Source organism: Liolophura sinensis, chromosome 4 (genome assembly GCF_032854445.1).
Source record: "Liolophura sinensis isolate JHLJ2023 chromosome 4, CUHK_Ljap_v2, whole genome shotgun sequence".
Classification (NCBI taxonomy): Eukaryota; Metazoa; Mollusca; class Polyplacophora; order Chitonida; family Chitonidae; genus Liolophura; species Liolophura sinensis.
Window position 1 is genome coordinate 20,179,787 of NC_088298.1, and position 23,033 is coordinate 20,202,819.

The 23,033-nt window shown below is 38.5% G+C and overlaps 1 protein-coding gene across 3 annotated transcripts in view; it reads right to left on the minus strand.

Moving 5' to 3' along the window:
• Nucleotides 1–913: 913 nt before the first annotated feature.
• LOC135464816 (zinc finger protein Xfin-like) overlaps nt 914–23,033 on the minus strand; it is a 32,697-nt gene continuing 10,577 nt past the window's right edge. For all 3 annotated transcript variants that reach the window (XM_064742383.1, XM_064742381.1, XM_064742382.1), the window contains exons 2-7: nt 12,144–13,294; nt 10,755–11,396; nt 9,568–9,840; nt 8,247–8,507; nt 6,457–6,819; nt 914–5,877 (exon numbers count right to left, since the gene is read on the minus strand). In XM_064742383.1, the coding sequence (XP_064598453.1) occupies nt 4,607–5,877; nt 6,457–6,819; nt 8,247–8,507; nt 9,568–9,840; nt 10,755–11,396; nt 12,144–12,987 (3,654 nt within the window). In that variant the 5' untranslated portion in view covers nt 12,988–13,294 and the 3' untranslated portion in view covers nt 914–4,606. The remainder of the gene's footprint in view (nt 5,878–6,456; nt 6,820–8,246; nt 8,508–9,567; nt 9,841–10,754; nt 11,397–12,143; nt 13,295–23,033) is intronic.

The window sequence follows — 23,033 nt, forward strand, 5'->3', positions numbered from 1 at the left end:
AAGGACAAACGCCATGTTCCGTGATGGCCTCATCACTAGTGCGCTTACACAAAAACAACAAGAAAATGATCTAATACAGAACTGGATTGGAGAGTTCCTCTCCGGAGCGTAAGATAACAGAGGGATCAGAAATAATAGTGCAAACTTTGCACTTTGGTTGGTCGCATTCTGAGAGATGCCAAATTGTTTGTGATGCCTCTGTTATATGCCTCATAAGTTCACCTTAGTACAAGAAGTGTTCAAATGAACACTTTTCTGAAAATTGTCTGTTTACAAAGTTTTTACATCTTATTTTAAACTTTTTTTACTGAAAGCTGACAGTGAAATTCAAAACTTTTCTCTGTATAAAACATAAAATTTATAGCAAAGCATATATAACCTTTAAAATTTAACATTATTATGAACTGGCTTTCCTCCAGGAACAAACAGATCATTCCATGCTGTTAACCATTAAAACTCTTCATTTTTCATAATTATAAAGAAAACACAGTTTGCTGTTTTGAACAAAAAAGACCAATCCTGACTTCCTTTAAAAAAACTAACTTTCATTTTTCCAACAAAAAACTAACTAATCCTATGTAACTTTCTTTAAAAAACAAACAAACAAACTTTTATTTCAACTAAAATTCCTGATTTTTAAGATCATCTAAAGAGAAATGTTTTTAAAAAACAAAAAACCAGAACATATGGTTCGAACATCAATTCTCAAGCTGACCCACAACAACATGCGACAACGAACAGAAGGTAAAATAATTATTCCATTTTTCATTATCACAGATAATACCATATACCAGAATATATTATCATTATTATTATTATTCAAAGGATACTCTTTATGTCATACTGTAACGTTATATATATATAGATATATATATATATATATATATTTATAGATGTATGAATATTTGTGGATATAGTTTGTATATAGACATCTTATACAGAAAACAAACGTAGATCATCTGACACTTAACAATAACAAGTTCACAAAAAGAACACCACTGTATCCACGAAAATCACACAATACCGTAACAACACAAAGAAATGAACAAAAAAAAAATCATTTCAAGGAAATGTATTAAGAACACTTCTGAAATGATTTGCATGTTCATGCGGTCAACTCAAGTCTGCAAAAATCAAGCACTACATCTATATAATCAATTATATATTATAATAATATTAATAATAATAAATAATGAATAAAGAGGGGAAAAATAAATGGTTCATACTTGTATGAACAAAGTGTGCATAACAATAAATTAGCAAAGGAACGATGGGAAGTTAAAAGAAAAACTGAGGTGTAATGGTGGTGGCGATGAGGAATAAAAGGGGCATCACTCTCTCAATCCTCATTTCCAAATTAACTGACAAGGTTATCCCCCTTGTTCTGCATGACGCATTAAACTGTAACATATTTACAAACTGTGAGTAAAATACATGTAGATCCACAAGGAACAGCACAAAATACATCTACACATTAATTATTAATCAAATTATTATCAAATAATTAATGGCAAGAAAATTTCACTTGTTAAGCACCATTATGTATTTTGAAACTTCTGCAAGTAGATGGCTCAAACCCAGTACAGGTAGTAAAATTCTAGAACTTTTTCTCTGTAGGCCTACCATCAGGTATTTGCAAAGTATTAATATCTTTAGTTCCTGTTCCATCAACTTTAAGCTCCCAGAGAGATGGCCATCTGCAATATTATCCGCCAGTCTCGATGCCTATGATTTAGTCACTGTCCGCAAATTCTATTTCATTACTGTCACCTCCGCTTTTCAACTTTCATTATTAAAACTCTATCCATATTACATGTGCATTACCACTTTCACTATGTTTTTAGGCTACCAGAAGTCCATTAAGGTTTCACTGTTTCACTATTAACCCATTACCATTATGCCTATTACATTATCAGAAGTTTCATTATTTCACCTGATAAAATTTGCAATTCACCTGTTTCATTACCTTAAGTAATACACCCTGTTTCAGTATGGTACCATATCTTTAACATTGTGAATCTTCAACACTATACCCTCCTCTTTCAGTTTCCTATTTCACATCTGTCACTTGATTTTGTGTACAGACATTTCACTGACAGGCACTAGAGAAATAAGCATTATTAACCCAGATACAACACAGCTCTTCGACAATTGTAAAAAAAAAAAAAAAAAAAATCATTATTTTTTAACAACCATAACATTAACTTAATTACTTTCTCACAACAAAAAAAAAACTGTTTTAAAAACCCACAGAATTTCTCTGCTTCAAGTTGATCAACTTTTGTGATCAGGTTTAATCAATTCTAGTGCGATCAATTCTAAAAAAACTAACTTTTTCATAAAAACTGACTGAGAATATATGACAATAACAAAAAAAATTAATTACATAAACTGTGAAAATGACAGGCATAAATTAATAATTAGTAGCTTAGTTACTGGAACTACATGTGTCTTCAATAAAGTGAGCTTTAATACAAGCTCTACCCTATATGGTTGAGAATTTGATATCAAGAAGAAAATCTCAAGGAACAATTAAATCTCTTCACAACAGGGGGAGAGAATTCCCGCCAAAAAACACGCCACCTTCCATGGAAAAGTCGCCATCAATAACAGTAGCAACAACAACAACAAAACGCTTCATAAACTCTACAATAGCATTACCAACCATAATTTATGAACCAACACAATCACATATGCAAATCACAGCACTGGGGCATGCTGGGCAATACTTCTGGGATATACATGTATTTATAGGTAGATATAGATATATATTACTGTAATATGTAACTATTTTCACAGAGAAACAAAATATGGCCCTGGCCTATCCATAGCACAATAAGGGGAAAAAAATAACAAAGAACTGAATAAATATATAGACAGAAATCTAAGTACATGTACGTATTACAAACAAAATTAAATATTCCAAACAATTTTTCTCTTTCTTTCCGTGTCCTGTACTTCCATCAACTTCTACTCAACAAGTGCCGTTATTAACTCCTAAAAGGAGAAATCTCATCAATTTGACTTTACAACTTCATCATGTCACATATTATCAGTATCTACATGTACCAAGTAAGGGGCGGCTATAAGGACAAGATATAAGGTTACCATGGTGACGTCAACACAAGACGATTCCATTATCAACGTCCAACACTTTACACTGATATTTCAAGAGTACATATAATATTCTGCCGAGAACAAACCATTTAAAGTTGAAAGGAGGAAAGAGTGGACAGATTTGAAGTGTCTTACAGAAAGGCCACAATGAGTAAAGGTTTGGATCTGGCTGGTCAGCAGCTTTTATGATCAAATTCTAGAATCATACCTGAATTGATCAATACTACCGATTATGGTTACTACATGAGTGAATACTGATCACATTTTAATGTTTAGTAGTTACGATCTGAGATCACTGCAGTACACCAAATGAAATCATTATCAAAATGATCAAAAATTTGGGATGTTGATCAACAGTTTGTGATCAAATATTAGAAGCATAGATCTTGCAATCATATAAAAAAATCTTGACCAAACCTTTCACCAAATACAACGTACTTTATGAACCTTAGATCAAACATTTGGCTCATACTGACAAAGTTTGGAAGTGAGCATTAATATGTAGTGGTAATGTCTTCATACAAAAATCTGCAAGTCCAAATAAGGAAACCTTATTACAGGAATAATAGCAGGCAATAGCAGGAGAGTGAGTAAATTGTTTCGCAAAAATAACGAGGAACCCCCGAATTTCCAATGACATCTGGGAGACAACATCCTTGTTTCTGAACAGTTCACAAATGAACCCCCCAACTTTGATAGCTTCTAGATCAATCCACGATGACAGTTCTTAATATGGGCTTTATCATTTTCTTCCCACCGCATAACGACCTCACCGAACCAGGCTCTTGGCCAATCAAACCTCTTGACTAGTTGCAAATACACATATACATAAATATACAAACATATCTCTCCACTTATGCCATAATAAATACCTGACACAATACCAAATGTATTTTTCATTTCACAGGGCAAATTTCACAAAGTATCATTGCCGGGCATGTTTAATCCGTCATATCTACTTTGTCTTCCTAAATACGCTCCACACTGACAAAATCTTGTGCATTTCTTCTTTCAATAATCATTTTTCATTTTGTGCATGTTTTGATCACTTTAACTAGAGACTTTTGGTCATTTTCAATGAAAGCTTTTTCCAGGTGCTACTCCTTACTATAAACGACCAGCCTTCACCAACCATGAATGTTAACTTCAAAATTTCCCTGGGCAACATTTTTCTCATGCTCTTTCCACATTTTTTTTTTTTTTTTCAAGGCACGTGATGATGACTGCAACTTCTTTTTTTGCATCTCCCATGAAGGCTTTTTCAGCGAGCATCAAAAAAAAACAAAACCATACTCCTTGATGCAGTTATCTGAAATTACTGTAACAGCACAAATTTCCCAGAACCAACAGTCATGTTCCTTACTAGGGCTTCTTCCTTAACTAATATCTTACTCCCATAAATATGAATTTGCAGCACACTGCTCTAAACCTTTGTCTTGCAGCTGAAGACAATTTTGAACAATCCGGCAGTGAATTTCTCTGAGCAGCCCTAGTGATATTTTACGATATGTTCCTCGGCGCGCTCCTTCCTCGGAAAACCTCGGTTGCACACTGAGCATACATAAGGCTTACTGCCCGTGTGCACACGCGTGTGGCGCTCCAAGTAAGAGATGTTGTCGTACTTCTTGTTGCAGTACTGACAGCGGTACGGTTTCTTATGAGCTCGCGTGTGAGCTCGCAAACTGTCCATATCGTTAAATTCCTGATTGCAAACGGCGCAGACCGTTTCCAAATTGATAATGACCTCTTTGACTTTGCCCTCACTGACTACTTCTTGATCGGCTTCTGGATCTGGTTCTTCATCCATCGACATTTCCACCTGGTCTCGCCTTCTGTTGGTCAGGCTGAGTGGTTTGCTGAAAGCTGTTGGCTTAGCAACCGTCCCTGACAAGGTGTTGTCATAGTAACCATCGTCCGAGTCATCCATGTTGAACTCGCTGTGCTCTCGTATGTGGGATTCGTACGCGGACTGGAGTAGAAACGAGACGTTGCACAAAGTGCACACGTAACGGGGTTCGTCCTCGTGAGATCGCAAATGCTGCCGTAGAATTTTCTCGTGGCCGAACACTTTGTCGCAGAAAGGGCATGCACAGTTTTCCGCAGCCAAGTGAAGTTTCATGTGATGCTGATACAAGTCCTTCTTGGGAAATGTCTTTGGACAGCGTGAGCATTTCCAAATCCCCGAGGAATTACGCAAGATTGAATTATGCAACAACTGACTGGGTTTGGGGTACACCACCAGAACTTCACTGCGGTCATCGCGGTCATCGCGACCTTGGTCCGTGAGCAAATTCTCACCGCGAACGCTGTCATAGTGTTTGCGGGATATGTGGATGCGAAGGTGAGTGCAGCGTTTGAAATTCTCGCCGCAAAAGTCACAGGTGAAAGGCCGTACATTCTGATGAATCTGGCGAATGTGAGTGTGAACATTGGGACGGGCAGAAAACACCTTCTGGCAGATTCGACACTCGAAGTTGTTCCGATTGACCACTGTGTTCTTCTTGACGAACATCATGGACTCCATTTCATCCTCCGTGTCTGTGTCAACAAATGTCAGGGACCGGATGCCGTTTGCACGAGACATAATTTCAGTAAGGTCAATATCAAGGTCATCCTCACCGTTGTTTTCAAGGTCAGAATCATTGACCTCAAGGTCTCCGTTGTCGGCCTCCACATGATACAAGACTTTCCGAGGCATTGTCTTCTTGCGGCGATTCACAGGCTTGGGCTGGCTGTCCTGGTTACCCTGATGTGAGACCTCTGAAATTCAAAGACAACATAATTGCAATTTTCAGACCATGATATTTGTCAATTGCTGGGTTTAGGAGAAACAAATTGATGACTGACATCATACGCAAAGTCATCTGGCTTGATACTTATGATGGCAACAAGATTTGTGGATGGAGATTATCCCTGAGGAAGCGATAGTCTTGTCTTGTGTTTCACAAACTTCCTTTGATGTGAAACATCCCTGGCCAAGAGACTCTTGATCACATCTGAATAATTACATCATGCAAGGCTGACTCTGTCCACATTGTTTTAAACTCTGCCTCCAAAACTTTGTTAGGTAATATGTAGTCTCAGTGTACTGGTATCTTAAACTTAAAGTAATCTTCATCACAGATTTGAAACTTAATCATCAATTAAATCCCACTAGAATCATGTTCAATCTTTACTTTTAAAATCAAAACTGTCAAAATTGCCGAAGCTGAATTTTTCATTCACAATTAATTCTTGCAGGGACAAAAAAAAAAGGAGGGACATTAAAAAATGTTATGGTCTAACACCTCTTCCTCCCCACCCTCCCAAGCACCTCATGCATTAAATTCGACTGCCTACCTCTCCCGTCTGTGGCATGCACATGAGTGAGGTGCTTGTCCAAATCCTGTCGTGTCATGTATGTCCTCTCACACAGGTCACAGGGGAAAGGTCGTACGTCCGGGTGGAAGTTCCGAATGTGGATCAAGACGTACGAGTGACTTTCAAAAAACTGTTGACATATGACACACTGCCACGGCTTCAGCGAGTATTTGTGCGACATGTCGACTATGTACTGAGTAAGATCGGCTTCTCCCCTCGTCAACTCAGTGCAATGAATCCCAGAAGCCCCCTGCTTCCCAGAATCCCTGCTGCGGTTGTAGGACAGAGTGGAGTTCTGAAGTAGACTACGAAGCGTGCTTCTGGGATGATCCAAGAACAAATCTGTGGACACATAATGCAATCAGCAGATTATTTAGCAAGGCATTCAGAGAATGCTGGTAGTTGGCCTGATTAAGCAGTATAGGAAACTGCACAATGTTCAAGTCATGTGATACATTCAAATATTGACTTCTAAACCCCAAAAAAGTTGAATGATTGACGCTGTTATGGACAGATATTATTCTCTAATTAGATAGTGCTAAGATCTTGCCATTAAATGAACAAGAAAGACTAAAATTATTATATTGCCACAACTGTCACTGTTTATGGCATGTGTAAAGATTGCAGAGCAGTGACCTCATATGTTATGGAGTTGTAAATCACTGTGGTGGTAAAACACACTGCGGCGTGTTGATGCACAACAAGACACAGGTCTTTGACATGCAAATCGGGAACTGCGAAATGTTGAACTACAAGGTGAATGACTGCCTTGGTCTTCGATATGGAAATTGCTACCAACGATTGGCCATCTTTGTACTATGGGTGGCCACTGCAACCCTATGAATGGCCAAAAACTTTCACCAAACTGGACACCGCGTCCACCACTGACAGCATCTGATCCCCCTTCTCACAATACCTCTACTTACTTAATAAGGCGAGTTAAACATTCACTGATTGAGCCATCTTAAAAATGTTTCATGAATTTTTCATTTTATGCGACTGTTGTTAGGCTTATGAGTGGTGGATACCTAAGGAAACATCACAACAGTCATCCATTAGATCCATTAGACCATTAGACAATTAACCTGTGAGAAATTGAAAGTGTCATGGATCAAATCCAGCTCCTGCTGGCTCGACTGCAGATTTAAATCCGTAAATTTGTCAGGTGCATCTACCTGGTGATGTGCTAGTGGTTGTTTCCCAACTGCACACAACTCCATTTCCTTCACACATAAAACTGACAATCATGTGAGTGAAAAACTAACATAAAAAAGTGTCACAGAAATAAATTAATTCTGACACACAGTGTATTTAAGTGTACTTCGACTGCATTCCTTATATACAGCCAAATTAGATGTCACTTAAAAACCCAAAATTTAGAAAAAGACCTAAATGGACCTATAAAATCTCGATTGCTTATAATTGCCCATATATAGATTTTTATTCCCTAATTCTTCAACCTTTTTAACCGCCTCAGCAACCAACATTTTGAGAGAACTATGAAGTACAGAGAAACAAATCGCACAGTTTCATGAGCCTTGCTTCTTTAATGACACAAACAAACCATTTTTAGCATCATTTTCATACTACTTGTATATATAAATTTCACTAAATTTCATTGAGAGAAGGGCTTTAGTGCTTGAAAAGCTTTAAGATTTACAGTAAAGCATTAAGTTGGAAATCTGTGGATTCCCCTGCTCTCATTGTTCATTGGGCGATGGTGAAAAGACATGACTGAGGCAGAACTGAAATTCATTCTCACCACCCACCTGTGCCTGTTGGTTCAGGATTGCTCGGAGTCCTCCCCCTTAGAGAGCTCTCCTGCAAAGAAGACTTCAAGTCATAGTTTTCTGGGTCCACTTTGATAACTGACACACTATCCAGGTCAAAATTGTGTGTTGAGCGTTTGACTGGCTGACTAATGTGTTGCTTGACTGGATAAACACGCTTACGATCCAGCAAGGAAATAAGTTCGCTCGATCGGAAGTAGGAATTTGGTAGGGCATTTTGACCCTCTCTGACGCCTTCATCTACAAATGAAAAAATAAAGAAAAGAAATGAATGAAATTTAGTGTTTGTAACTATCTGAATGTGTCGACAAAACATACTTTTCTAAAATATTTAAACATAATTTTGCAGTCCATGTTTTGGCGGATGATCTCCTGACTGCTGGATTTAAACTCTGATGATTAAAGGACTGCATGTAGTTGTTTGAAGTGTTTTCAGGGCTTACTCAATATTACATGTATTTCACTGATTTTTTCATCAATCAGGTTTGTCGAAGGAAATCTCTTTCCCTAGCAAACCTCCTGATTCACAATGCGGTATCACAAAATAAAGAGACAGCTGCATTCATTGGTCACAAGGCAGACATCTGCAGGGGAGCAATTTGATGGTTTTAATAGCCAGCAGTTACAATTTATGCACTGACTCAAGCATTGCTGTCACCTAACTTTACACAAATCATTACCTTTTTTCTTTTTAATTTTTTACACTATTTCTGGTAAAAGAAATCTCCATCTATTTCAAATTTCATAGAGCAAGCCAAAAAATAGAAGAAAGGACAAATAGTATTTAAATAGATTTTTGCATGTTCTCCCATTTCAGCATGTCTACATGTAATTATATTTGTACATATATATTTTCTTTTTGATAAGCAATACTTAACCATGATATTATTCTCTGTGTAGAAGATCATATGAACTTGGACTGTTTGCACAGTGTATAAACTGACTGTACTTGTATACAGACACAAAATTATCTGGGTTTCTTTTTTTGTACTTACTGGACTATGAATCTTACAACTACAGGCTGAAAGTTTGTGTGAATGTGTGAGTAAGAGGGCCTCAGGGAAGATCAACAACTATGACAGAGCATGTATAACCCTCTCTAAATAAACTTTATAATTATTATTTTTATTATTATTATTATTATTAATGAAACCATATCCATATATATATATTTTGTATATTAATGACCTATGTGCTGCAGAAACGTTTCATTACTTTCAAAAACAGATGCCAGACAAAACAAAACATTTCGGAACAGTTCAGGAAAGAGTATATATATCATTTTAAAGCTAATAGTTACCATGGTTACGAGAGATACTTGTTTTGCTGCCACTGGCAATCACAGTCTCTGCCTCCGTAGCTTCCGTTTCCATGGCAATGTATCCATTGGGCTCGTCGTCCGCATCTTGCCTTGGCAGCTGCAAGGGGTGTGACCTCGGAACCATGGAGATAGGAATGTCATCGTAATCATCGAGGTAATGGCCTTTCGGGAACCTGTGCTTTCCTCTGGACAGACGGGAATACGCCCCGTTCAGGTGAGTATACTCCTCTTCTTCAAGGTCGTCCAATGACCCTGGAACAAAAGCGAAACACGACATTCATTACCGGAACTTACAAAAACCTTCAAACAGTACGAAAAATAGTATTCAGACAAATATGCAGGTTTTAGCTACATGTTGTCATGGAATAGGTCCCCTAAACCCTAACTTCCACATCAACTTCTACAGGTGTGTATGTCAACAGTTTACAGGTCTTCTAACAACCTACTGATACAAATAAATTTGTAAGTTTATCATGCTGAGCCTGTAATAATAGCACTACAGGAGTACAAAGATGTGTGTATGGCGATTTTTTCTTTGAAATTTTCACCTTTGAAATCTGAAAACCACCGTCAAAATGATGGGCAGACAAGTCTCTGGCTACATTCATGTCAAGACCTCAAAATTTATCACAATGCGGTCGCAGCTCATGCTGGCCTCCCGTCCGGCGGTACACAGGAAGGTCTTCCAGCAACCTGCAGGTGGTCATGGGTATCCTCAGGGCTCTGCCTAGTCCTTCCCATCATAATGCTGTCCGTCGTCGTATAAGTGATATGTTCTTGAGTACAGTGTAAAACACCGAGCAAATCAAGAAATCTAAACTGCCATCTGGTGTAATGTCTAGTGTCATATCAGACCTTAAGTCAGTTAATGAGATTCACATTTATATAAATTTACAATTTTCCAATATCATCCCATGTTCCAAGCAAACCTCGAAAACCTTTCTAAAATCAAAAGAACTCTTAGAGTTAGGAAAAATGGGTGAGTTAGTCATAGACAAAATTTATGGTTATTTAGGGTACGCATCTTGCCTGATTCTGAGAACTATATTGATCCGAGAGCACTCCTTGCCGGAATTTGGGAAAACAAGATGGCCACATGAAGTATTGAGGTTGCATCTCAGGAAGATAGAATCCATTTTTCAAAGACATCATTACCACCATCTTACCGTAGACCTTATTCTGTCCAGCAGCCTGACTGAGCCTCTGATGCTTGTTGGAGTTCATGTGACGCCGCAGATGCGTGCTGCGCTTGAACCGCTCTCCGCAGAGCCTGCAGACGTGGCGCCGCTCTGTGCTGTGCGTCTGACGCAGATGGATCTTCATCCGTTTCTCCGAGTCAAAGATTTTCCCGCAGAGGACGCAGGTGACGGCTCCATCCTGGCCCCAACTTGTCCCGAGATCTTCGGGGTCGGGCGAAGCGGTTGCCAAAGCTTCGTTCACTGAATTGGACAAATACTGATTGTAAGACTCTTCCATAGGAACAGGGGACACAGAGTTGTCTGCACTTGTATCGCTTTTAGCTGCATCAGGTGGAGTTATGTCCCCCATCGAAAAATCCAGCGCGACTGATTTTACGGAGGAGCTTGGAGTATTGACCTGTACAACCATCATCTCTTCACTAGGTTTCATGTCTGCACTGACATTTGATTGGCTGTCTTCCTCTATGGAACCCTGCAACTTACTACTGTTTTCAACCAATGAGAAGAGTGTTTGAGGTTTAATACCAGTGTGTGAGGCGAAAGACTGCATCATCTCTTTGGGAACATCGCCACAATTGATGACATCATCACCGTACTCTGGCTTGTTAGCTGAAGGCAAGAAAAAGAAGACATTTTTAGATCAGAATTTTAAAAAATTGGATTTTATCAGAAAATCTAGAAAGAGCATCTAAAATGATTAATATTGTTTTGGTTCTCACTAATTTCCAAAATACTGGTGAGACTTTCAAAATTCTGTGCGAACCAAATCAAAGGCATCTGTACTGTAATTCTTCAAATTTTTTAAGTTTATTCAAGCATATTCTGAAGGCATTATTCTCTGCTGATTGATAAAATGATACTTTTAGTGAAGCTTTGAAACTGGCAAAACCAACCAATGCTGTTTCATCTCCAAAATCAAAAATGTAAATAAATTGCACGGAAAGTTGCTTATTCATATATCAGTTTGAGAAATCAGGGTATATCAACTAATGAACACCCTTGAAAGTCAAGATAGCAAAAAATTGGCCAATCGCCGCTGTCACTTAAAATGATCTGACCAATCGCAGCTGTCACTTATAATTATCTGACCAATCGCGGCTGTCACTTAAAATGGTCTGACCAATCGCCGCTGTCACTTAAAATGATCTGACCAATCGCGGCTGACGCTCAAAATACTACATCAAGCCACTTGGGATACTTGATATTTGTTGATGCAATGATTTTACCTGACAATTTAGCATGTCAAGGGAACGAGTTTGTTTCGAGACACCTTTACTGAATGTGATTATTATTTTCAGACCAGAAATCATAAATCACTGAGAATCATACAGATGCGGCCAAACAAAAACCACTCACCGAGAACGACCCTAAGTTTGTGTGATTTGGATTCTCTGTGCCGATTCAGGTGGTCTTGCCGCTTGAATCCTTCATTACAGGTACTGCACCTAAACGGGCGTTTGTTCTGATGATACTGCTGGATGTGAGCCAGAAGCTTGTTGGCTCTCTCAAACACCCTCGGGCACTGCGGGCATGAGAATCGGCGCTTGTCCGTTTGCACAGGAATGACGGGTGTCGTGGCCTGAGGGACATGGCGACGGTCTCGGTGGCGCTTGAGGTGCGTGCTGCGTTTGAAGCGCTCCCCACAGACGGGGCAGACGTGAAGGCGAGGGTTGAAGTGCGTGTCTTGTTTGTGACGTTTCCACCGCTGTTCAGTACTGAAAACCTTGAAGCAGAGCTTACACTTATAGTAAATGTCAAGGCCGTTCACGATCAGAGTTGGTTCTTGAGTGATAGCCATTTTCTCAGAAAACTCACTGAGATTTTCAGGCGACACAGAACTGTCACCATCCATGCTCTCGGCTGCTGGGGATGATGGGTCGGTTTCGTCTTTTGAGTCCTCCCCGCGACTGTTGATAGACCCATCCTCCTCATCTGAACACTGAATCCCAATTCTGGACTCCTCTAATTCTGGTGACAACTTCAGGTCACTTCCATTGACCTTTGACACCGGGTTCAAAGCCTCTTTTTGATAAAGTCGCAATCCTGAACCTTGGTTTTTTATATTATTATTATTATTATTGGTAATTCTAGCTGCAAGCTGACCTTGACCTTCATGGCCCTTTAGTGTTCTTCCAAACACCTTGTTTCGACTTGTTGAGCAAAGATTGATAGGCAGAACTTCCGTTCCTCCAGATTCCATTTTGTTTTTTTTCTAATCTCTCTACAGGTGAAATTTTTTTTCTCTTGTTTTTTTCTTGACATAAAGTACTGTGATCATCACAACATGATCGGTAATATATTTTGTATGTCTGCAAATTTTTCTCAAGATTTTTACTTAAAAAAAAAAAAAAAAACATCTGCAGAACAACAAACAGTTTCAACTAACTACGTGTAACGGGGTAGGTGGGTTGCTAGGAAGCCATTTTGAAATTTGTTATGCTCCTCCGCAGAGGACATATTGTGTGATAGTTGATACAACAGATCGCTCCTGGCAACTTCTCCATTTCCTGAAAGCAAAAAGAAAACAATACTTAGCCATGTTGAAATTATTTATAAAATAAGAATACATATTTATAAAACAAGAATATTTCACTTATATGGCGGCGATCAGCAGTTGTGCAGAAACCGGGCAGACCCTCGGAGAAAACCACTACCATCCGCAGGTTGCTAGCAGACCTTCCCACCCCTGAAGCTGTTTATAGGTTCATTAGCGCATGTCGTACTCACAAATTTTCTGCTGATGGTGGTCAGGACTGTGGGTGGAGGAAACCAGACTGTATGAGTGGGTGGAGGAAACCAGACTAAATGAGTGAGTGGAGGAACCAGACTGTATGAGTGGGTGCTTAGTTTGCAAGTTTATCTTACAATGTGTAACCTACCTCTGCTTGATTGTAAGTAGTAAATATCATCGAATGGTGTCAACAGTCGGCACACTAATTTTGATATACATTTACATTTATAAGTTATTCACATACACTTTGCCTCAACTTTTATTCACAAATAAAGTTCACAAATAAAATTTGATATCTGAACTCATCTGGGTGTTGGTGCAAACCATGTATTGTTTGTAAGCATAAATTAACAAAGTGGAATGACTTCCGTGGAGGCATTTTGTAGTATCACAGAGTCAGAAAAAATATTTTAGGTACACTGTGCCTGGTAAGTCTATTAGTGCAAATCGGCAATTATTATTTCTGTTTGTGTGAGAAAAACAATTAAAACAAATCATTTTTTTTTCCTTCATGCGTTTACTATGTGGGTTCTTTTCAAACATTGTTGCGTACAAACTACAAATTCTCAACAGTCATACAGACAAAAATTTAACTTGTCCTGAATCGTGTTTTTATTTTTTACCACTTCTGTACATCAAATTCTTATTGTAATACCGTGTTTCGGCTTCAAAGTGTCAATTTGGTTTTCTGACTCACTTAGCGGCAGATAATTCTTCACTACCAAATGACACCCACAACAAGGAAAACCTTCTACGGAAGAAACGAAGGTTATTGGTCCATCTTTTAACTTCCCATGGGGGATGAAGAATGTGCTAGTTTTAGCAGTCGTGGTGATCAATTACAGATGTCGCCTGGACTCCTTCATAAATCACTACTTAAAAGAAGACTGCCACTTTGCGATCGAAAACACACACATCAAATATTTTACTTCAGTTTCATGTATCGTGTTAGTCTATAAAAATTTTTTTAAGTCATTCTAACAAAGGAATATATTTTCCATCGTCAACTTCCCACACCGAGCACATAGGCCTACCAAGGCTCAGCCACGTGTGTGATCAGTCACAGTGGATAGATAACTGACTCTGCAGGCGACTGTCTGTCTACAGACCCTCTACATACTCTCTGCAAGACCTCCAGGCTAATCTCCAGCCTCATTTTGACTCTTACCCTCTGCTGTATTGTATTTAACAATTTTCAGTCATATGACGACGAAGGGGTCCTTAGAGTGCATGTAATGTGCCTCCTTGTTGCAGGACGGATTTCCACCGCTCTTTTATCTAGTGCTGCTTCATTGAGACGCCTTATCGAAGGCAAGTAAGCGACCCCACCCGAGCCATTATACTGATGCAGGTCAACCAGTTGTTGGACTATCTCCTCAGTGCTGAACGCCAAGCAAGGAAGGTACAACTTCCTCTTTTAAGGTCTAAGGTGTGACATGACCCAGGATTGACCCTGGATCTACCACCCCTGCAATGGACGCTCTAGGACAGGTTCGAGGAAACCAGGGTGCTTGGGGTAAACCCTCGTTTTTTGACAGGTACATCTACCTCACAAACCTCCTGACTAAGCTAGTCAAAAAGGCGAGAGTGGGATTTGAACACATCATCACTGGTCCGGGGTCTGAATCAAAATTTGTTTATATGCTCTGTACCTATAACCAAATTACTTAATTCAATGTAATTTTATGTGTATATCAACCAAATAAAAGACTGCTCCTGTGTTAATAGAGCGTCCACCTCCAAGTTGAGAGACCTGGGATCAAATCCAGGTTGGGTCATACCAAAAACCTTAAAAATGGTACTTGTTGCTGCCTTGCTTGGTGCTCAGCACCGACTGGTTTAGAGCAGGACTGGTTGGCCTTGTGCCAGTATGATATGACTGGTTTGGGTGTCTTGTCTGGTGTCTTTGGCACTTTGGCGGCATGGACACGACCTCCCACAGGCAGACACATGTATACGTATGCACACACCTAATGACTCCTCGTCATCATATGACTGGAAAATTGTTAACTACATATACAATGTTTAACCCCAAGCTTGCATACATGCACCATATGAAAATATGAAACAGATCTTCACTAACAAGGGAATCATATTCAAATGTTCAAATTCTCAGGTGTCTGAATCTGCAACAAAAGCTAAAATCTAAGTAGATCATCTTTGGGCCTTAGAAATGTTAAAATTTTAGAAAATCCAAACATGTAATTTTACACACATATACACCAAGAATAAATTCCAATTATTAATATAAACACAACATAATGGAGTAATTTACACTTGTTTGTACAAATCTATTCATTAAGTTGAATCAAATTGAATTCCACCTGTATATACTAGACCTGTACATGTACATAAACAAGACAAAAATATACATGTAATAAAACCTGATTTTTCTACATGTATCAGCCTGAGCTAGTCTGTGAAATATTGTCCAAATGTTGTGTCTTTCATTTATTTATTCCACAATTTAACAATATTTCGTTCTGGTGAAATTATATATCTGTTTAGATACAGAATATATGTCCTATTCCTACTCGACCCCAAACGATTTACAAATTTGCTGATGATTTAAAATCTTCACACATTTTTCCATCTTATATTATTGTATATATAATGTTCTTCTACTCATACTAATAATGTATATAGGTTTGAATGCAGGGCCATAATGTAAACTACATGTAGTTCCATAACTAATTATGTAACCCTGGGTAAATAAAGGATCTATCTATCTACCTATCTCTCTCTTTTTAAATTTTCTCTCTGGTTCAAACAGCTTATGGTAATCTGCTCCTCCAATTCAAGATGCTTCCCTAATATTAATACAGCATCCTAGGAAGCCCAGGAGTCATTTAGCCCTGTTGCCATAGCAACAGGGGGTTACTCTGTGCTGTTAACCCACCTGTGGCACAAGGCCTTATCAGCCTTGTCACCAAGGGGAAGGGGCCATATATAACATTCATAAAATTACACCACAAAGGGACCATCACTAATATACAAAGGAGAAATATTAGCAGAATTACATAAAGGTCTTTTAAAGAGATACAGAATTGACGCTAACTGATTGGCTGATGGTGGAGATGCAACTTCATGGGTTACAGCCTACAGCTTTGGTAGGGCAACATCAATTTCATTTTTGTGTCTAAAGAGCGTGCCAACACTAAAAAAAAACTCAAAAATGGAATAAAAATAAAAATGAAAATCCACTTTTTCATTTGTCTGATCTTATTGTTTATATGATTTTCAAGGCTTTCTGATCATGTATGTACATGTATGTCTTCAACAGGAAAAGTTGCTGAGATAGACCTCGTTTTCAACATATCACATGATTTTCAAGTTTTTATTTTTATTTCTCTACCCTCCTTCAGCGCCGAGAAAACATTTATTCAGGATGTAAAACTTCAATTGGTGTGGCCTAATACTTGAATAAATATACAGCAGTGTAATTCAGCTTGGCTTAGGATTAACATCAGAATATCATGAAGGATTGTCCATCTTGTAATCACATCCTACATGTAAATTGATTTCTGATTAATTCCACAAAATTTTCACATTTGAAAGAACAATTTTCAGTTTAATTTTTGTATATTTTTTTTAAATTTGATTTTGGAGACAGAACTACTCTGGTTCGGATGGCCAGTGTCAGGGCTTCACACACACACACACACAAAAAATTAACACAGTCTACACAGATATTAATGCCTCCAGAAGATGCTTGAATAAACACCATGCAAACATGTGAAAAGGTGGAAGAAAAACAGTCAAAACAATGTCACTGTAACTATAGAATTTCAGTAACACCAATCTCACTGAAATGAGGTCTATTCTAATGGTATTTATTTATTTATTTATTTATTTGATACAAGTTTTAAGCCATACTCAAGAATATTTCACTTATACAACGGTGACCTGCCTTATGGTGGGAGGAAACCGGACAGAGGCCGGTGGAAACTCACAACCATCTGCAGGTTGCTTTGATATTCTAGTGGTACGTAGCTGCTTCCTATACTTGAAGTCTGGAAAACTGTTTCATTTCCATCAGTCTATAGAAATTGGCAGGTACAAAAATTAAAGTAGTAAAAAAAAAAGAAGCAATTACTGGGGAAGACGACAGCTTTCTTGAGTTTACTGTACTGTAAGTTTTTTATTTTTTTTATAAAATGCTTGCTTTTCCACGACCATGCTAAAAAATTAGAGCCATCCAATATCTGCATAACTTTTGCTTTTACTTTAACCATTCATTTTGTTTTGCCACTTGTCTTCATTACACTTTTTTTTGAGGGGGGAAGGCTGGGTTGATAATTAATGTAACAGCCAGGACAGCCAGCTTCAGAGTCTTATGTCCTGTTCTGTTCACCCATGCTTATGTCCTTTCACAAAAAAAAAAAAAAAACTGATATGTATATATATATATATATATATATATATATATATATATATATATATATGTGTCATCTGAGCAACATGCTAATGAGTTTTACCTGCACACAGGTGTTTTCCTCTCACCTGGTCCGATAACAAGCTCTGATAAATGCCCACCTGTTAAGGGTGCCCCGGCTCCCAGCCCCTCGCTAACCCGACACCTACATGTATGTTAACATCCAATACACAGCCCCAGATTCCCAAAGGGTATCAACAGGGAGTGCTAATTTTTTGTGAGGTGCAAAATTACAACAGGTGTAAATTATCACCTTCATTCCCACAACTGGCCCCAAGCGCTTACACACCAAAATTGGTGTGAAGATCTGTCAAGAGCCATACATACATGTACTGGCCTTCACTTTGATGTATGCAGGCTCAAAACAAAAATATACTAGACTTGCATTTTTTGAGACAGAAAGTAAATAAAAGTAAATTTCCTTGTACCTTCCGAATAAAATTATTAGCACTTTTAGAATTAGGCAACATGTGTAAATACAAAAATTACAAAATGAAAGTTTACCAGTTTTTACCATTATATGGAATTGCAGAGACACTTTATTTAACCTGTCAAGCATGTCATCCAAGAAACTTGATGTAATCAAACCACGTAGGCTTTCAAATACTACATCTGAAATATTGCAAAATGTTCTTCTAAATGAAATACTACTCACATATATTATTTTTGGGAATCTCTGCAAATCAATTAGTTGCGGAATGTAACTGTCTGTATCGACCAACATGATTTGATCTGATTTGTGAGTTTTACAATGTACTCAAAAATATTTCACCTGTAAGGCGGCAGCTAGCATTATTGTGAGATAAACCGGGCAGAGCCCAGAATAAAGCCACGACCATCCGCAGGTTGCTGCCAGACCTTCCCACGTACGGCCGGAGAGGAAGCCAGCATGAGCTGGACTTGAACTCACAACGACCGTATTGGTGAGAGGCTCCTGGGTCATTAAACTGCTCTAGTGCGCTAACCAACTGTGACACGGAGGCCCCCTCGACCAACATGAATTGTTAGAGTTATGGGGAATAACAGTGTCTAATGTGTCGGATCGACAGTAAGCCACATTTACCGCATCTTCACAGGCGCATTAAATCTTCCCTCGCGTAAATCCATGTCAACCAAGTGGTCTCCACACTCAACTAACCTGTTCGCAGTCTGGCTGAACCAAAAACGATTCATGACAATGACACAAATTCACAAAATAAATACATTTTTAGACACTTTCCCTACTGTAGCGCCCACCACGCTCTGATAGTTGTACGCACAAGTCATGTGATCGAAGAGAAATAATGGAGATAATACATGTGGCAATCATTATAGTAACACTAGGCAAGTCTGGTCGTCCATTTGGCTGGTTCACTCCCTCCGTCGTCAGATGAGGCTAATCGTTTCAGCCTCATTCGTGCCTGCAAGTGATCAAAATGGTGACAGACCGATTGTGGCCAAAGTGGGTGTAGTACAATGAGCAAATCAAAATCAATGAACTCTTGACATTTTCAAAATCTTAAGACCTGCCTCTGCACTGCACTTTATAAGTTCAATGCTATAAAACCTTGTTTAATAAAGACAAGTTGACCAAACTGGGGCTTGTAATCTGCCCAGACTGAGTACAGAGCTGCAGGTTGGGGAGCTCCAAGTAAATTAGCCCCAATGCCGTAGGCGTCCTTAAATTTATCAGCATCCAACATTTAACTCATAATGGATACAGTGATATTGGTTTATATGGCCTGTAGAGTTTCCCTGATAAAACACACAGGGATTTTAAAGCAAATTCAAACCTGACACCTAAAATTAAATGATAAGGAAACATTAGGGGGGGGGGGGGGGTCCCTGTATAGCCTCCCCTATGCCCAGCCCTTAGATGCACAAGGTGGATCCTCTAGAGCCTCCCTGTTGCCCATGCAGTCCCCATCCTCCCATCAGGTTACTGTGGATCAATACCAACCAGGTAAAGGGGCACGGCTAGAGTACTGAGCTAGGGGGTGACCAGAGCTATGCGAGAGAAGATGACACACAGCTTGCTGCACATAGGTACTACATGCATGTACTGTAAAATGTATGTATACCTGGTTAGACTACATCAGCCTCCTGGGCGGCGATGACAGGCGACAGGCAAAAATAAACCAGGTCAGTTTAAAACCGGGACACAGCACACAGACGACAATTAACACAGATGGAGCAGTATGTACATGTACTGTATATCTACATGCAGAACTGCAGGTTAGAAAAATATTCTACAGGTGCCAGCATGTCCGGCAGGGGGATCAGTCCTACGTATAAGAGTATACGAAAAAAATAAAAATGCCCCCCCCCCCACACACAAAAAAAAACCCCACCCCCCAAAAAGCCTAATACACGAATTCAGGGTCTACGTCTAATAGTGCTGTATATATCAGGTTCAGGAAGAAATTCCACAAACACGATTTCAAGTTTTTCATCTAACATTTGGTATACCAATTTCGGAAAGAACTTCCACAGACATGAATTCAAGTCCTTCATTTTAATGGAATACCAATTTCGGAAAGAAATTCATCACGAATTGTATTCAAGGTCTGCATACAATAGTATACCAATTTCCAAAAAACACAAAAAAAAAACAAAAAAAATTCTAAGATTTTAATCATCAGAAGTGTTACAGCAAAACAATTTAAATGTACACATATAAATTTACAAAGATGGAAATGCGTTGTATGATTAAAGCAATGTGCATGTATGTATTATTTAATAAAACCTTGTTTATCCACACATGGAAACAAATGTGAAATATCAATTTTTAATTCAGGACATACAAGACCAATGTGTAATATCACATTATTTATGCTATTACATTTCTGTTATTGCGCATTAATTATTACACCCTCTTTAGTATGCATCAACTTTTACACTTGTGTTATTACACATTACACACTTATTGTTTTTACACCCATTATTCCACTTCTATTACATTTATATTTTTTTTGATTGGTGGTTTTTTTACGCTGTACTCAAGAATATTTCACTTCTACAAGGGCAGCCAGCATTATGGTGGGAAGAAACCCGGCAGAGCAATGGGGAAACCCGGCAGAGCAAGGGGGAAACCCACGATCATCCACAGGTTGCTGCAGACCTTGCCACTTATGGCTGCAGAGAAAGCCAGCATGAGCTAGACTTGAACTCACAGCGACCCCATTGGTGAGACTCCTGGGTCATTACGCTGTGCTATCACGCTAACCAACTGAGCCACAGAGACCCCCACTTCTATTACACTTTATCTTATTATACTTTTGTCCTAATCAGTGACCTCTGACCTTATGATACCATACTTCATATCATTCTGATGAAACTACTCATTTCAATAATAATAAAATATATAGAACACTGCACAATAAATAATGATTGATATAAACACTATTATATTATCCTTAGATAGTGAAGGAAACAAAACAAACTTCATACACAATCTCTGGTCGTCCGGAAGTTTCCGTGTTAATACCTGCAAAAAACTGCTGTAAACCACTCACGTCTCACAAATTAAATGAAAATACTTTGAATATCCTATAAATGTTAGATGAAAATAGTCCATCTATAAGCTGTTTGGGTAAAAAACTTTCAGTACCCAATGAAAATTATACCAAAGTAGCCCATTAATAAACTGTTTCTAAACTACTTTTCAATACCCAATGAAAATTAAATCAAATCTGCGTTACTGTGCTGTGACAATACAGAGAGTTCAGCAAACACTAGGCCTGTAGTTAGTAACAAGGCAACGGAACAATACGACATGTGGTTGGTAACAGACGGCTGTTTGGTGCAGCCGTTGGGGGCTAGAATAAATCAATAGCAAATCAAGGTCTCCTCCACTGACTTCAGGGTACTGACCCATCTCATCAGTTTAAAGTTTTTCATACGTCGTCGTCATACGGACTTTGCCAGAAACTAAAGCAATGGGATTTGTACAGATGTAGCTAAATACATGTAGTAAAGCTACATGGTGAAGGAAGCTTGGCTAAGTTCCTGTATATAACTGTGTCTTCTTGGTCAAGTATTCTAGACTGCTTCAGATGAACCCATTGTAGCCTGTCACCAGTGAAGTCATGGGTTCAAACCCAGTTCACGCTGGCTTGGACATGGACCACAGTCAGGAAGTGTGTAATGTACCTTTAGTGATAAATCTGACTGACCACGGGTTAAATGCGTAGGTATAAAAACCAGTCAAAATGAATAGCTGATTTTTGTTTTTACTGGGGAATCTGCCCTGTGACACATGATTTAGGACATCACCAATGAGTTACCAAATTTGTTATACTTTGTCTCGCATATCTTCTCTGCATCATTACAATGACACTCTATTACGTAATACATCTAGGCAAATACACAGCTGTATCATCAACAGTCTTAACTATAAACAACTGGAGTGACGAATTCTGACATCGGTATCACCAAACATTCCGCCGCTAGACTATGTATAAACAATACATTGTTGTTTTATTAGTACAAAAGCACTAACAGCATAGGCTACGACACATACGAACTATGCTATGCACGTATCTTACACTTCGTTATGTTACGGTCAAGGCAATAATCCTTTACACTACTGTGTACACTCCAAACAAAAAGTTATTTTTATAAGTATCAGCTGTTTCATTATATTTAAACATATACATGTACACGATGACTTATATATGAAAATTCCTCCACATAATTACAAAAAAAAACAATTAATTTTTTTAATTAATCAGTAATTTCCCTTGTTATAATCAGTAGGGTCAAATTTACAAATCCCAAATGGATTCAATCAGGAATCCCAATGACAGCGTATAACGGAAACAAAGCACAATGGTATCACACTCAAGGTATTTCCACATGAAATCATAGTCCTGATGCATGTGCATTAGATTTTTTTTTCTTTTTTCAAACTTAATTTGACATCAAACATACAAATTAGTTGTTCTGACGTCAAATGCTATGCTTACACTGAAGCAAAATCACAGTGACTTCACTGTAGGAGATTTCATTTATTTATATATTTATTTATTTCACTGGTGTTTTATGCTGTACTCACTTAAATGAACACGGCCAGCTTTATGGTGGGAGGAAACCAGGCACA